Raw genomic sequence first — 12,452 nt, forward strand, 5'->3', positions numbered from 1 at the left:
CATTTTATGTCACAAAGCTATCCAGTACTTTAAAAAATGATCTCCAGTTGTCCTGGTTTCGAGTGGTTTGCAGAAGAGGATGTCTTCCTTACTTGACCCCCCATAACGTAACGGACGTATACCAGGAGCTGTGCCAGGCCCGCCATGTCTGTTGACTCATCCAGCTGTAACGCATAGAATTCACTGGCTTGTGTACGAAGAAGTAATTGTTTCAAAACATCTCCTGCCATGTTACTGATGTGTTGTGAAACAGTGTTGTTTGATGAAGGAATTGTCTGTACAGTTTTTTGGGCCTTTTCCCCCAGCATTTTCCCAGCCATATCTGCGGCGGCAGGAAGAATTAAGTCCACCACAATAGTATGGAGCTTGCCTGTCCTAGCCACTCGGTAGCTCACCATATAAAACACTCTTATTATTGGTATCTGTTACTTTTATACATGTCTTACTACTCGAAAGTCGTCTTAATTGTCGCTCAAAAAACTCCTGTGGCTTATTTTTCAAATTGGCATGTTTTGTTTCTAAATGACTGCGCAAGAGTGAAGGTTTCATTGAGTTGTGAGATAGTACTTTTGCACATATAACACACTGTGGCTGAGGAAAGGTACTACTCCCAATATAAGTGAAGCCCAAATCAATGTAGTTCTCGTCATATTTGAGCCTCTTCGATGGTCCAACGTCCCTGTCTGTTGTTCTGTGCTTTGCCGGGTAAGGGGGCAGTAGCTCTTCGGCTGCATCAGATTCACAACTGTCAGTGTCCATGCCAGCTGGGCTAAGAACAAATGTAGAATTACTGATGCTAGCATTGGATGTGCTCGTGGAAGCAGAACAACTTGTGTCGTCGACAGGTGCAGGTGAAGTACTGCTGCCAGATAGCTACTGTAATGTTTAGGTGTATAGGCTGCTACATTTACAGTATGTAAGAGTTTTTGCATGTGTCTGTTGGGAGTGTTGTGTTGTGTTATCACGCTTGCTATACAAATACCGGAGGAAAGTGGAGAGTGTGCCTTGAGCTTTTTGCTCTGTGCCCGGCCCACGCGACCTGCGATTTCTGTTAGTCAAGACATGCAAACTGCCTGCAGCAGCACCCCGATGTGAAGGACACAGAAATTGTGCGCGAGATGACAAATCATGAGGCAAATCGGTCTAAAGAACAGCACTTTGACCCTCTTTTTAACGCTTTGTGTCCATATATTTTATTCAATTAAATCAAAAGTGGTGTGCCACACCTGATAGAAAAGTGCTGTGGCAAATGCTGCCTTGTCACACGTTTTCTACCAGCCCTGGTTTATGCAATATATCTCTCCATATTTCTCTCTCTTCACACACACACACACACACACACACACACACACACACACACACACACACACACACACACACACACACACACACACACACACACACACACAGTCTGTAGCCCTCTAGGACCAGAGATGCTCACTCCTGGCGTAGATCCAACTAAAGGCGCTCACATACTAGGCTCGGTTTGCTCCTAGCAGAACTACATACTAGGCTCGGTTTGCTCCTAGCAGAACTACATACTAGGCTCGGTTGGCTCCTAGCAGAACTACATACTAGTCTCGGTTTGCTCCTAGCAGAACTACATACTAGGCTCGGTTTGCTCCTAGCAGAACTACATACTAGGCTCGGTTGGCTCCTAGCAGAACTACATACTAGGCTCGGTTGGCTCCTAGCAGAACTACATACTAGGCTCGGTTGGCTCCTAGCAGAACTACATACTAGGCTCGGTTGGCTCCTAGCAGAACTACATACTAGGCTCGGTTGGCTCCTAGCAGAACTACATACTAGGCTCGGTTTGCTCCTAGCAGAACTACATACTAGGCTCGGTTGGCTCCTAGCAGAACTACATACTAGTCTCGGTTTGCTCCTAGCAGAACTACATACTAGGCTCGGTTGGCTCCTAGCAGAACTACATACTAGGCTCGGTTTGCTCCTAGCAGAACTACATACTAGTCTCGGTTTGCTCCTAGCAGAACTACATACTAGGCTCGGTTGGCTCCTAGCAGAACTACATACTAGGCTCGGTTTGCTCCTAGCAGAACTACATACTAGGCTCGGTTTGCTCCTAGCAGAACTACATACTAGGCTCGGTTTGCTCCTAGCAGAACTACATACTAGGCTCGGTTGGCTCCTAGCAGAACTACATACTAGGCTCGGTTTGCTCCTAGCAGAACTACATACTAGTCTCGGTTGGCTCCTAGCAGAACTACATACTAGGCTCGGTTTGCTCCTAGCAGAACTACATACTAGGCTCGGTTGGCTCCTAGCAGAACTACATACTAGGCTCGGTTGGCTCCTAGCAGAACTACATACTAGGCTCGGTTGGCTCCTAGCAGAACTACATACTAGGCTCGGTTGGCTCCTAGCAGAACTACATACTAGGCTCGGTTGGCTCCTAGCAGAACTACATACTAGGCTCGGTTTGCTCCTAGCAGAACTACATACTAGGCTCGGTTTGCTCCTAGCAGAACTACATACTAGGCTCGGTTGGCTCCTAGCAGAACTACATACTAGGCTCGGTTGGCTCCTAGCAGAACTACATACTAGGCTCGGTTTGCTCCTAGCAGAACTACATACTAGGCTCGGTTTGCTCCTAGCAGAACTACATACTAGGCTCGGTTGGCTCCTAGCAGAACTACATACTAGGCTCGGTTTGCTCCTAGCAGAACTACATACTAGGCTCGGTTTGCTCCTAGCAGAACTACATACTAGGCTCGGTTGGCTCCTAGCAGAACTACATACTAGGCTCGGTTGGCTCCTAGCAGAACTACATACTAGGCTCGGTTTGCTCCTAGCAGAACTACATACTACGCTCGGTTTTCTCCTAGCAGAACTACATACTACGCTCGGTTGGCTCCTAGCAGAACTACATACTACGCTCGGTTGGCTCCTAGCAGAACTCGGTTTGGCAAAACGAACATCTGTGCCTCGCGTACTCCCTTAAAAAACCCTCGCTTGAAAAACAAGAAAAAAGCTTCAGTATTACTGGGTAACGCTTTACATTATGTGGCCCTTATTACTATGTAACTAACACAGTAATAGCTTAACATAGTAGTTACATAGGTTTTACTAAGTAATTACATGTTAATAGGGTTGTTTGTGGAATCAGTTATTACACAATTGGAACAAGGAATGTGTTATTACATATTCCCTTGCTGAAGGTTATTCCACATGTGTAACTACTGATGTTACTGCACATTCTCTTGTTCCACTATGTAACTAATGTTTTGTAATTATACATTTGAAAGTCAAACCAAAATATGCCACTACCATTGAAGCCACATGTAATACCAGGATCGATAAATAGGCTGGGACCTGGAAACAACAATTGTAACAAAGGCACACCCTGTCATTAACTACAGGTTATTTTCAATGTGTTTATTTCTATGTTGTGTCCTGGCTCAAAGGCTATACTGAATGAAGTGTAATGTAAGAACAATGTAGTTACATAGGATATACTTGTAATTATCATGTATCTACCCAGGAGAAAGCAACGTAATGTAGATGACGGAAGTGCAACATCGGCGGATGCGGTGGATTGAGACGCATCCAATGTTAGATATCTGTAGGCCAACTGCCTCAAGGCCCTTATTGAATTTGTCTTCAGACCATGACCAACTCAAACAGTCTAGGCACAAAGGTGAGTCCAAGGTCAACAAACCGATTATATATCATTGACTGGATCATTCGTTAATTTGTCAATCAATACTGAAGACACTGTGGTTGGATGTCATTTGTGCAAAATACCTAATGGTAATATATTTGTTTTTCTGTGCTTTTTTATTCATAATCATCACTAGAGGACAATCACAATAACCCAACACCCACATCCCCCCTCCCGTTAGAAACAGCTAAATTAACAAGAACAAGCATTACAAAATCTACCCTTGGAAGAAAAATAAACCAAAACCAAAATCAACTGGAAAATGTACAAGACATACAGGTCAAATCATTCCATTCCCATAGACTAACCTATCCACGAGATCTGACATATCTAAAAAATATATGTATGTACACACTGCTGTAGACATGCAAACCCCTTACTTAGGCCTACACAATGTCACTTTATGGCCTTTGTGACCACTCTCTACTCACTGGAGTTATAACTGGTTTATGACCTGACCTTATAACTGATATTAACTGTCTATGAGACTGCACTATGTCATATTGCGTCTCAAAGGACTGAGCTGACACAGGTTGGTATGAGGCTGCTAATAATGAATGGCTATGAATGCCAGTACGTGGTCTTACGTATGTAGCACATCATAAGGCATTGGACATGTCTACATAAGACCATTGTTTAAGTGTGCCCAAAGGACTGTTCTTTTCAGTGGGGGTTGACGATGAGAGAGCATTCAGCAGGAATTACACTTATTTGTGGACAACGTCACAGTGATGGTGAACTTGCATTGCCTACAGTATGCCTCTGAAGAGCAGTGGAGCATTTCCTTGTGCAACAAGACCAAATAATATTGAGGGGGAGGAATTGAAAAGGGTACTTCATCTGTGTTTGTCTCTTCCCAATGACTACTACAACAAAGACTAACAAAACTAGTGAAGCTGCAAGGGGAAAAGAACCATGCACTTGCAAGTGTGGATGTTGCAACACTAATGGCCGCCATCGGTGATGGAGGCAGTCTGCTATGTGCTTTGCCGAAAGTGATTGAAGTGGCATTTTGGATTAGTGAGAGTTCCATCTTGTAGTCTCGACAACGCCATTCTCCATTGTCTTTGACAGGTGTCCTTGGAAGTTCTCTGAATGAAAACACATGCACACACAAACGTACATACGCAGACACACGCACAAACACTATCAAACTCTCTTTCGCAAACTAACACAAACGATCTAATGTACACACGCACGCACACACACAGACACACTAGAAGCCTCCGCAATTCTCACTGTCCACCTCTGTCTTAACACTTGGTCCAAAAGCCACCAGCCTTTAGTGCAGACTTCAGCAAATGTTTACAGAGAGGAAGTCCTGCCAAAGTCCTGCCGAAGGTTCGCAACACATCATACTCCTACTCTTCTTCCTCCTCCTCATCATCATCGGGCAGTGGTAGGATCTCTTCCCTGAGACACTCCCTGTAGAAGTTGGTGAGCGACGCGAAGAGGTGCTGCCGACTCCGCTGGGACAGGAAATGACCCTCATCTGGATAGAGCTAGAACACCACGACATAAGCACAACATTTGTTATTCATTTTTTATTATTTCACCTTTATTTAACCTGGTAGGCCAGTTGAGAACAAGTTCTCATTTACAAGTGCGACCTGGCCAAGATAAAGCAAAGCAGTGCGACAAAACACAGAGTTACACACGGGATAAACAAACGCACAGTCAATAACACAATAGAAAAATCAGTATACAGTGTGTGCAAATGAAGTAAGGAGGTAAGGCAATATGAGTACAACATGAGTACAACATGAACACAACATGTGCAAAGCAGCATTGGTGAAAAGCTTTTACTCCTATTTCTTTATACCACCACTGTATGGATGTGTGTAATTACTTTCTTTTCATCACAGTAGCTGGTGGTACTGTATGGTTATGGTACTACATACAGTAACATACTGTACATAGTTTTGTTTTTGCTAGTGTACATTCAAAGCAACCATAGCTTGAGTAGGCTTATGGCTTCATGTATCTAGTGTACCTGCACGCTACACAGTACCTGTATACTACAGTACAGTGTGCAATTACTTTCTCCATACCTGCATTGAGTAGTTTGCTCCAACTTTCACAAGGTTCCTGATGAGCTCAGCAGTATGCTGAAAGTGAACATTGGCTGAAAGAGGCAGAAGAAAATATGTCAGCAGAATTCTGCTTGAATCATCACAGGGAAGAGAGGCAAGAACACATTTTAACATAAAACATGACAGGGTGGAGATGAAATTACCTTAAATAAATTGGTCTAACTTGAAACATTTGAGATTTCTTGTGGCTGATCCATTCTCTGTACCATGGAAATGGCCCAATTCTTGACTATGTTTCATGTATTCTATGTCCCATATATTATTTAAAAAACTCATATTTCATAAATCAGTCATTTTTGTTACAAGTTCTTCAGTTGTGGCAGTTTTTGTAATTATCAGGTTATTGCTGTCTCACGTGCCGTCTGGCAAGAAGCACACTGCAGATTGGTCATACAAAATAAAGAACAACACAACAGCTACAAAACTGACCCCAGATCAATGCGGAGGTCTTTTTTCGTGGTTTCTCTTAGTTAGTCACTCACCATCTGCTGTGCCGTGAACAAGCATCAGAGTCTGTTCCCTCAGTGGCTGGACGTTCTGCAACACGCTGGAGAACTGCAATAGAGCCATCCATAGAAGTGTTAAGAATCATAAACACAGTGTGCTGGCATATTGTTAGAAGGGAAGGTCAAGAGGAATTCCTAGTGAGAGGAGTGTAATGGTACAGACGGTACTTTATTCCTGCGGTATGGATACTGTCATTGGCGGCAAGTACGTTTCTAGTTTGGAGAAGCTAATTGTCACCGTAACAATGCAACTTTATAATAAAGCATTCCATGCATCATGGCATTTGCAGACTTATGTAGGATAGCCTACTATTCCTAATGTGGTAGATTGGAAAGTCATAATTTAGGCTAATAATATAACTCAATAACTGGTCGCAAAAGAGACATGGATGGCTGAGCTCGTAGTGGCATAGAATAGGCCTAGGCTATATGAGATACGTTTCTTCTTTCTCTGCACAGGAATGAATTCTGCTATATGACTGGAGACGTGAGCAGAATCTTTTTTAATACAATACAAATGACAGGGTAGCCTACTGACACTGACAAACAGATCAATAAAAACAATGTTGTCTGATCCATATAATCGGCCTACGAAAACGGGAGACACAAATACAATATGATGTCCATCTAAACTAGAGGAGGAAATGATTGTCCAAAAACAAACTTTCAAGTGGCACTGACCCAACAATGATAAAGAGTGAATATGCGCACTCACTGCGGATATGGACAATGCTCTCCTCTGCATGGTGCCAATAAGATAGGCTATAATGTTCGCTCAATGAAGTTGAATATTTTTATCATTAAAAGACAGATTACGGTATTTTCATTGTCTTCTCTTTGCAGCAATAGCCATTTGCTTTCCAAACTATGTTTTTCTTCGATTGTATTCGGAAATATTGCAATACGCCTGGCTGGGCCTCTACTTTTCACTGACAGTCGCAACTCAACAATCATCTATTTGGTAGGCTATTTGCGCACACGCTGCCCGGGCCCTTCAGACTGTAGGCAATGCGATTTTAAACAATCCACACCTTTTTTTTCAATCCACAGCCTGTGTGGCCAAATCATGCTTTCTGTGGTAGTAGCCTATTTTAAATGATTTTATATATTTCTGTATAGACAGGAGTAGGCTTATTAGGCTATTTAAATTTGGCAATTTCACTTTACTTTGAAGCTAAGCTTCCTATTTATACTGTTATAACAAAAATTCCTAATGGTTGTGACTGCTATGTGAGTTAGATTGAGGGTTATTGTGCACAATCTGGATTTAAGTTAGCTTACTGTGCAAATGCAGTCACTCATAAATAAACAGCTTGATTTATCTGACAGGCGCTGTAATTGAATTAATTGATATCAGGCATAAAATAATCAACAATCAATCCATTGTACATTACAATAACACAAGTATACAAAGTTAAATTGTATACCATAACAGTATGAACTGTGTCTTTTAACCTTAGATGTCACCTTCATAAACATTGCTTTTCTTTTGTCTGTATACCAAGTTAGTTTATTTATTTTGTCTAGAAGTCATGACAGTGGAACAGCAGTTCTCGGGATTTTACCTGCTGCAGTTCCGTCTCTCTCATCAGTGTAACTGAACCAGCTGTTTGACATAGTGGCAGATCCACACCGCGGGGGTGTCTGGGAAAGCCAGACGTCCCCTTTCAGCAGCTCGTCAAAACATGAACGCAGTGCGATATAACAAGTTAATGCGCCACAGTTACCGTGGAGATAAGTGACAAAGTCTCAGCGCTCTGGAAGCATCAAAAAAAGAAAAGGGGGAAAAATTCTGATGGTAGCGACACTCAGTAACTGCAGGAGCTTAACCGCAAGCATGTCAGCAACGATATGGCGAGACGGCTTTCAAAGAGCTAAACAAGATTGACGGCAAACAAGTGCAGGGAGGCGGTAAGCAAACGCACCTGATATCTGCTGTCGTCCCGTAATGGCATGCCAAGGTACCTCTCGGAAAACGCTGATGCTGTTTAATAGAAAGTAATACATTCCAAACAGGATGGCAGGTACAGACAGAGCTTCAGTGTTTCAGGTGCATCTAAGTGGTACTTTTGCTAATGCTATACAAAATGTGATCTCTGTCATTCTGCATCCAAACTACACTGAACAAAACTATAAACCAACATGTAAAGTGTTGGTCCCATGTTTCATGAGTTGAAATAAAATATCCCATACATTTTCCATATGCAGAAAAAGCTTACTTCTCAAAAATGTTGTGCACACAGTTGTTTACATTACTGTTAGTGAGCATTTCTCCTTTGCCAAGATAATCCATCCACCTGACAGGTGTGGCACATCAAGACGCTACTTAAACAACATGATAATTACACCTTGTGCTGGGGACAATGTGCAGTTTTGTCACACAACACAACCCCACAGATGTCTCATGTTTTGAGGGAGTGTGCACCAGAGCTGTTGCCAGAGAACTGAATGTGGATTTCTTTACCATAAGCCACCTCCAATGTCATTTTAGAGAATTTGGCAGTACATCCAACCAGCCTCACAACCGCAGACCACGTGTAACCACGCCAGCCCAGGACCTTCACATCCGGCTTCTTCACCTGCGGGATCGTCTGAGACCAGCCACCCGGGCAGCTGATGGAACTGTGGGTATGCTAAAACAAAGAATTTCTGCACAAACTGTCAGAAACCTTCTCAGGGAAGCTCATCTGCGTGCTTGTCGTCCTCACCAGGGTCTTGACCTGACTGCAGTTCGGCGTCGTAACTGATTTCAGTGGGCAAATGCTCAACTTCGATGGCCACTGGCATACTGGAGATGTGTGCTCTTCATGGATGAATCCCAGTTACAACTGTACCGGGCAGGCAGCGTGTATGGTGTTGTGTGGGCAAGCGGTTTGCTGACGTCAACATTGAAGGTGGGACTATGGTATGGACAGGCATAAGCAACGGACAATGAACACAATTGCATTTTATCGATGGCAATTTGAATGCACAGAGATATCATGACGAGATCCTGAGGCCCATTGTCGTGCCATTCATCCGCCGCCAATACCTCATGTTTCAGCATGGTAATGCACAGCCTCATGTCGCAAGGATCTGTACACAATTCCTGGAAGCAAAACATTTTCCAGTTCTTCCATGGCCTGCATACTCACCAGACATGTCACCAATTAAGCATGTTTGGGATGCTCTGCATCAACATGTACGACAGTGTGTTCCAGTTCCCGCCAATATCCAGCAACTTCACACAGCCATTGAAGATACTGGGATCTCTATGGTTCAATCTTCAGTCATTTGGTCTCTCTGTGTGGCTCATGTGTTGCAATGTATCATGTTAATGTACAATTTGAACAGTATCCAATTCCTTATTGAGGAATGTTTTACAAATAGGACAATCTCCTACATAAATGGTGCCCTGTGTGAGAAGAATCACCTACATAAATGATGCCCCCAAGTGAAGAGGATACCCTACTTAGGTGTCAACACTTCCGTCACCTCTCCTTTCCTTTCCTACCCCTCTATCCATCCTTGTGAAGTGTAATATCTGGAATCCGTCAATGGAACGGACATTGGGACATCCAAGCTTCTACTCACCATATAGTTTCCAGTCCGTGACGGGGGACATTGCTACTGAACATTTGAACAGGCTGTCGGTTGATTTGAGCATCATTAATGTAATATAGGCACCATAACCCTGGAAAACAATCAAAACAACAAGAAACAAACAAGTAAACAAAGAAATTCAGTTTCCGTACAATCCACAGAATCGGGACCGCTTTTTCATTTTGAAATCAATCAAAAAACATGTCAACTTTTAATAAATCCAGGGAAACTGCAAACAAATAATATGAAATTTGGTCCTGACAAGTTGAGTGCGTTTCTCCTAAAGTCATTAACCCTATGAGACCCATGGTTGCAAAAATGCAACGCTGCCTACAGGTCATAAAATGTACAGGTCATCAACAAACAAGCATGCTAAACACTACAGAGTGCATCTCCTTTGACCTAAATGTATCTTAGTAGCATTTGTTTTGTGTCAGTATTATTCTTGTGGCATCAGTAGCCCCTGAAACATTAGAAACCTGTCCACTTGTCTAAGACCACACTGGTCCCCTACACATGCATATGTTGGTAGCCATCCATGCAAGTCCATTGAACATTTGCTTACTGTCTTCTCTAAGATGTAGTGATTATGTATATATATTTTTTTTTGAATCAAACATTCTGAGCCAGAGCTAGAGGTCATTTTGTAACTGTGGCAAAAACACATCATTGGGCTTAAAGTGTGTTGCAACACAGACATAGTGTCACATTCATATGTTGACAGACAAGAGAGATTTTTTCTCTTTCAAATAATGCAAATATGGACGAACAAATACATCAGGAGTAACTTTGATGTCCCCTCTACACATCAAAGAACAAGAATGTATTTTTTTTTTTAAAGTGGTCAGAATAATGCCATTGACGACCATTCATATAATGGTAAAGAAGTAGGATAGGTTCTCTCTCGCCAAGTTAACCCAGAAAGGAGAACCAAAAAGTAGATGTTCTCCATACATAGAAACCCCACCAAATAGTTGATCCTTTAAAAAAATAGATGTTTTTGATAGCAAAATACATACATTTTAATCAATTTGTGACCAGATTCAGGATCGCAGGCGTTTGACGCCATTTCCTACTTCACAGTAGGGCTGTTTGAAAATGTCATATGCCTTAATTAAAAATGTGTATGGGGTCTGTAAATATGAATTAAATAAAGAAGTGATGAGTCTAGTTTAGTCAAGGAGAAGCACTGAGCTCTGTAGGGAGAAAGGCAGGATCCGTGGTTGGCTGAGACAATGGAGGGAGATAATAGAGAGACTACTTTCTGGAGGACAACGCCATGCTCACTCACACATTTACATGTGAATTCTGAAAGAGATGGGTGGGGGTAAGGTTTAAGAGGGTGTGAATGATGCCGAATGGGCATAAACAAAGAATAGCTCTCTAGAAAGTGTGAAAAGCATTCAGGGTCATTTTTCTCCTACTTCTCGTCAAAGTGGGATAACAAGTTTATCAAATATAAAAGCAGCATAACTTTCCCATAACTAGTGTTTGATATACAATTTAAACTCTGAGTCTGTACTTTTATAAAATGTAAAATGTCACATTGTGCTATTCCAGACATTTGACTGAATTTCAGATGTACTGTATATAACATAAAACAATATATCCCATCACGTTGTACTTTTTATAGAATTTCACAGTTTTCTTAGCACACAGTTTTCCTACCATTGAAGCCCAATGGAGCATTTCTGCAACGTTTCCATAAAATTGGTCTACAAACTTGAAATATATTTTCTTATTATTTTCAAAATCAGATGCCTATTAGAAGTATGATAGATTCTGGCAATAGATTCTTACCCTCCCAAATACTCCTATCCGTGTCCGATCAATGTACGGGAATGTCAACATGTATCTGAAATAAGTTACAAAGCATGATATCACTCATAGATAACAGCAATATGAATTCACTTCCCCAAAATGTTTTAAGATTGTTTGACAAATTCAGCTAAATGGAAAACGTGAGCAGATTGTTGAATTAGCATGTAGTCTAAGGCTAATGACTTTTATAGATATAGCTAGAGTTAAAACTAAATGAGATTTAATGGGATAAAACTAATACATACTCCACAGCTGTGATTTGATCCTGCACCTCTACGGTTCCCAAACGCCGGTGGACTTCATGTAGAACCCTCTGGCCCAGGAAGCCACTCCCTCTGCCGTCCAGACGAGCCACTATGACATTATCCGAGCTGACCAGAACCGAGTCCCAGTCCAGAACGAAACGGTCGCTCACCGCCTGGCCCCCGGGGGAGCCATCGCTGAAAGAAGAAACATAACTGTTAGAATGAAACAGAGTTGACACTATGGGCACTGTAATGACAGTCTGACTCTCACGCGATGGGGTTCATATCAATCATAATAGATGGGAATACATAGATAAAAACACTTCAAACAAATTAATTCAACAACAGTGAGCGCAGATACTGATGGCGATACGTACACTATCAACAGTAAGCCATAGTGACGCGATTCAGAAAAGTCTGGTGGGTAAGAGATCTTCAAAGGCAGATCTGAGCAGAGAAAGTAGCCATTAGCAACAACCTTAGAATAATAGATTAGAGAAACTGACAGAAAAAATGTGTC

At 42.1% G+C, this 12,452-nt stretch overlaps 1 protein-coding gene across 1 annotated transcript in view; it reads right to left on the minus strand.

The window, feature by feature from the left end:
- Nucleotides 1-3,876: 3,876 nt before the first annotated feature.
- The window catches only part of LOC120064031 (inactive dipeptidyl peptidase 10-like), a 99,151-nt gene continuing 90,575 nt past the window's right edge, over nt 3,877-12,452 (minus strand). The window contains exons 18-25 of the mRNA XM_039014339.1: nt 12,310-12,379; nt 11,933-12,127; nt 11,667-11,721; nt 9,858-9,957; nt 8,210-8,268; nt 6,261-6,333; nt 5,737-5,810; nt 3,877-5,187 (exon numbers count right to left, since the gene is read on the minus strand). Coding sequence (XP_038870267.1) covers nt 5,047-5,187; nt 5,737-5,810; nt 6,261-6,333; nt 8,210-8,268; nt 9,858-9,957; nt 11,667-11,721; nt 11,933-12,127; nt 12,310-12,379 — 767 coding nt within the window. The 3' untranslated portion in view covers nt 3,877-5,046. The remainder of the gene's footprint in view (nt 5,188-5,736; nt 5,811-6,260; nt 6,334-8,209; nt 8,269-9,857; nt 9,958-11,666; nt 11,722-11,932; nt 12,128-12,309; nt 12,380-12,452) is intronic.

This window comes from Salvelinus namaycush, chromosome 19 (genome assembly GCF_016432855.1).
Source record: "Salvelinus namaycush isolate Seneca chromosome 19, SaNama_1.0, whole genome shotgun sequence".
NCBI classification, from domain to species: domain Eukaryota; kingdom Metazoa; phylum Chordata; class Actinopteri; order Salmoniformes; family Salmonidae; genus Salvelinus; species Salvelinus namaycush.